At 44.4% G+C, this 5,000-nt stretch overlaps 1 protein-coding gene across 3 annotated transcripts in view; it reads right to left on the bottom strand.

Annotated features, from left to right (window-relative positions):
- The window catches only part of sgsm1a (small G protein signaling modulator 1a), a 40,538-nt gene that overhangs the window by 24,844 nt on the left and 10,694 nt on the right, over window positions 1-5,000 (bottom strand). For all 3 annotated transcript variants that reach the window (XR_014122573.1, XM_027027172.3, XM_081710101.1), the window contains exon 3: window positions 3,100-3,175. Coding sequence is in view for 2 of the 3 variants with exons in the window: in XM_027027172.3 (XP_026882973.3) it covers window positions 3,100-3,175 (76 nt within the window). In the remaining variant the exon portion in view is untranslated. The remainder of the gene's footprint in view (window positions 1-3,099; window positions 3,176-5,000) is intronic.

Below are 5,000 nucleotides of genomic sequence, written 5' to 3'. Positions count from 1 at the left end.
CCATGAATATAAGTGTATTCAAAATGTCCATGAATATAAGTGTATTCAAACATCCAATTGCCACATTCACCCCTCCCTGGAGTCGTGGTCCCAATGGCTATGGCACCATGTTTTGGTCTGCTCACGTTTCCTAGTTTTGGTTTCTTTTGTTTCGGCTCCGCCTACTAGTGAATTGCATACCTGATTGTAATCACCTGTATCGTATTAGTCCTCATTAGTCTCCGTGTATATAATCCCTGTGTTTGTCTTTGCGATGTCTCGTCTACTTGTTTGGCGTGTTTCTGAGCCGTTGAATATCTTTGTCTGTTTATGGTTAGTTGGATCGTTGCCTGGATTTTTGGATTGTTCTCTCTTTGCCTGTTCCCTGTCTGAACTGGTCGCACCATGGACTGATTTCTTGATGTCCCTATATAGTACTTTGGATTACGATTGTGGAAGCCCCTTGTTCTCTAATAAAGCTGCAGTTGCCTCACTGCGATCGACTCCGTCTCTGTAACTGCTCAGAACGTTACAGCAATGTATACAAGTGTGTTAACCTGCACCTCCCATGTGTACTTAAAATGCGCCTCCTACAACGGAAGAATTCCTTATGCTGTTTGGCCTCCTTGATGCATTTTTCAGCTACAGAAAAGAAGTGATAGATATAAGAGGAGAGAGCGAGAGAGAGAGAGAGAGAGAGAAGGGGAGGGGAGGGGAGGAGAAAACAGAGGTTGCTGATCCAAGATCCCTTCACTGTAGTTGTAGCCAGCGTGACATTTAACAAAAAGTGTTTACTGAAAGGGTCTGTTCATAGTGGGCCGCACGCAGCAGAAGGGTTAAATAAAGGCCACGCTGTCTTTTCGTGTTAACGAGCTTGTGTTCTTTGGTTAGGCTGCGGCGGATCGCCGCAGTTCCACAACCTGGTACTCCCAGTACCAGCAGTGCACCGTGGCCCCGCCCACCTTTAACCCAAGCCCTTCAAAAGTGCACCCTGGCCCCGCCCACCTTTAACCCAAGCCCTTCAAAAGTGCACCCTGGCCCCGCCCACCTTTAACCCAATCCCTTCAAAAGTGCTCCATGGTCCCACCCACCTTTAACCCAAGCCCTTCAAAAGTGCACCCTGGCCCCGCCCACCTTTAACCCAATCCCTTCAAAAGTGCTCCATGGTCCCACCCACCTTTAACCCAAGCCCTTCAAAAGTGCACCCTGGCCCCGCCCACCTTTAACCCAATCCCTTCAAAAGTGCTCCATGGCCCCACCCACCTTTAACCCAAGCCCTTCAAAAAGCACACCCTGGCCCCGCCCACCTTTAACCCAATCCCTTCAAAAGTGCTCCATGGCCCCACCCACCTTTAACCCAAGCCCTTCAAAAGCACACCCTGGCCCCACCCACCTTTAACCCAATCCCTTCAAAAGTGCTCCATGGCCCCACCCACCTTTAACCCAAGCCCTTCAAAAGCACACCCTGGCCCCACCCACTTTTAACCCAATCCCTTCAAAAGTGCTCCATGGCCCCACCCACCTTTAACCCAAGCCCTTCAAAAGCACACCCTGGCCCCACCCACCTTTAACCCAATCCCTTCAAAGGTTCACCGTGGCCCTGCCCACCTTTAACCCAATCCCTTCAAAAAGCACACCCTGGCCCTGCCCACCTTTAACCCAATCCCTTCAAAAAGCACACCCTGGCCCCGCCCACCTTTAACCCAATCCCTTCAAAAGTGCTTCATGGCCCCAACAACCTTTCACCTTCTCCTCCCACTACCCGCGTCAGCAGGCGTGTTAGCACTCGACGATTAGATGGCCCGGCGACACTTAACGCCAACCGGGCATTAACGCGGCAAGTCAGCGGGGGAGTTTATTAATACGACATCACACTCCAAACTGTTGTGTCATGACAAGCTGGTCCTCACGCTCACGTCAGTGAGTGTGTGTGTGTGTGTGTGTCTGTTCAGTAGGCTAGTCTCTGTTCAAAATGACTACTGCTTGCTTTACGCTGCCCACACACTCAGAGAAACACATACTTTTCATATTTTTCCAAAATAATGATTTTTCATGGCAGAATCGCATAAACAATGAAGTGCGCTCTAGAAAACCAGATTTTCAAAACTGACCTAAACAGCCTCTCCTTCTCCTCCCATCTTCTCTGTCCTCTCCTCACGTCTCTTTCCTCTGTACTCAATATGACATTTTCATTCGGACTTTCTTCCAGATCTCTTTCATCAGTGCCTAATGAAATTTTTTCCCCCAGTAAAATATGGTTGTGATTCAAATGGTTACTTCAAATGTAATCATGGCCCGTTGTCTCCTTATCTCAAAGAGAGAGACACAGAGAGACAGAGAAACAGACAGACAGAGAGAGACAGAGAGAGACAGAGAGAGACGCATAGAGCCACGGAGACAGAGAGAGAGTGGGAGAGAAATCATGTGTCTTTGATCACATCATAGTGTCTGCTTTTAACATTTACTAAAGAAAAATAGCAGAGAAATAAAAGCAGGCAAACCAGACAAATGAAAGCAGACCAACAACAACATCTCTTTCAGACAGCGAGACTTTTGTATCCCTGCTGAGACCCATCACAGTTCCGTCTCTACCGTAGAAGCCTGTTTTCTTCAGGGCTGATAGAGGACCCTTCTAACGGTGGATCACACAGCAGATGAAACATGAGATATTACTTGTGTGTGCGTGTGCATGCGTGTGTGTGAGTGCGTGTAACCGCTTGTGAATTATCCCACTTCCCACAAGCCTCTCATCACACACATACATTTCACAAACACAGACACACACATACACACAAAATACACAGACTACATTAAACAGAAAAAAAGGTGTTTCTCACAACTCACCAAATATGTCTATTGTATGTGTGTAGTTTCTCTCCACACACACTTCTGAGGAGCAGAACTCTTACTCTATAAATGGCATTAAATATGTCTGCTGGGTTGGTAGCGTGGGGTTTCTAGTACCGTCCAACACACTGCAGGGACACTGTTGTAACAGGATTCAGTAGGATGAGGGCTGGACTCAGTAGAATGCCCCATCATTCTTCAGTACATCCTGGTTTAGTACTGAACAATTAAAACATTCGCACTGAAGCATGTGTAAAATATTGTTGTACTCACCGCAGAAGGAGACAATATGGCTGCTGTCTTCATGAACAAACTTCCGTGTGACTGCTTCCTCCATGATTTGCTTGACCTGTGATGAACACACACACACACACACACACACACACACAGGGGTGTAACAGATGCAAAGACTAATAAAGTAAATGCACAGTGATTTGTACAGGGCGGTCACCCGAACATGTCCGAAATCTCTTTTGGGGATCTATATCTAAATGTCAGAGAGAGAGAGAGAGAGAGAGAGAGAGAGAGAGAGAGAGAGGAAGGGGTGTTACAGTGAGAAAAAAGAATGGTGTGATGGTGATGAGGGGTAAACATTAGGCCTAATGGATGAGTCACCTGCTACTGAAGGTGCTGGAGGGAAGATATAGAAAGGGAGCGGGAGAGAGAGTTGGTGAAAGGAGGTGGCAGAGCAGCTCAGCTAAACTCTCTGAGTTTCATAATCAGTGAAACACTTGCACACATGCACATTAATTGCTCATACACATGAAACACTTGTGCATGCCTAGGAAACATTTCCCCATAAATGGCCTACTGCATAAACAAAGAATTTAACTATGCTTGTGTGTATGTGTGTGGCAGTGTGTGTGTGTGTAAAACAATTTACAGTGCACCTGGACGTCATTTCATTGTAACAGGAAGGCAGATATTAAATATCTATACAGCATGTTTGTCAATATAAGGTGACGAGAGGTCTCTAAAAAATGAAAAAATGTTATATCAGCATTTAATTCTGATAATATGTTAGAGTTTGAAGATCAAAGACACTGAGGAAGGACTATTCTTGCAGTTCCACCAACACCTTGTACACCTCACACTAGTGCTCCTGATCGGCCGTGGTACACTCAGAAAGGGGATCACATTAATCAGTGTTTAGATCTGGGATTTAATTGGCACAGAATCACTTCAATTTTTTGGAATTGATCTATGGAATATTTGACACAGACAATGTATTAATGTCCCTCCACTAGAACACACTTTTGAATTTTAAGCACTCCCAATTATTGTTATTAATAGTAATATTAGTCACATGTATATAGTGCCCTTCTCAAACTCAAGGTTGTTTTACAAACAGAAATCAGCTTTTACAATCAAATCACTCACACACCAATGAGAAGCCAAATTGTGCACAGTGTACTCTCTATCATAAACCACAGCTCTTTGGGGGACTGACTGAGCACCAATCATCACTGGACATACACACACAATCAGATATATATTATATAGATAGAAGATTCCAGGTGAGTAAATGCAGTGAACTCTAGTAAGAGATGTAGAGATATTCAAAATTGTAGAAAAGTACAGAGAGTTCACACCATTCACATTCATAACAGACAATTTGGAGTATTCAATCAACCTAACCTAATCAATGCCAATCATTCTGATTATTTACCAAGATAACACACATAATCTTATAATTTTTTATAGTAGCTATGTCCGATCAAAAACCCGAAATCTATAATTAATTTTCAAATTTCCCTAACTCATCAGCAGTTTTTATACCATAAGGACATTTAAAGCCAGATGCTCACGGATCAAACAAGGCTTGGTTTTTATTAGAAAAAGATAATGCAACACGGTAGTCAAAACACAGGCAAGGGTCAGCACCAGTATTACAGCATAAACAGAGCCAGGGAGCATCACAATCAGAGAGTAAATACAGTCCAGGTCGGAATCCAGAGAGACAAAATATCCAGGCAAGACGAATCCAAAAGAGGCAGGCAAAAACAGAAGTAAGGAATCGAAAAGGGTTCGGAATAACAGCAAGACAATCGGCTATAACGTCGGTGTGCACTGACAAGTGGCGATACTTCACAAAGATAGAGAAGTAATGGCAGGTATAAACAGGCAGAGGAAACAAGTAGCAGGTGCAGTTAATAGTCTGGTGATGATGAACA

Source organism: Electrophorus electricus, chromosome 1 (assembly GCF_041902795.1).
Source record: "Electrophorus electricus isolate QZ-2024a chromosome 1, ASM4190279v1, whole genome shotgun sequence".
Lineage (NCBI taxonomy): Eukaryota > Metazoa > Chordata > Actinopteri > Gymnotiformes > Gymnotidae > Electrophorus > Electrophorus electricus.
Note: the sequence above shows the minus strand (reverse complement) of the source record. Positions and strands in the feature narration are given on the sequence as shown.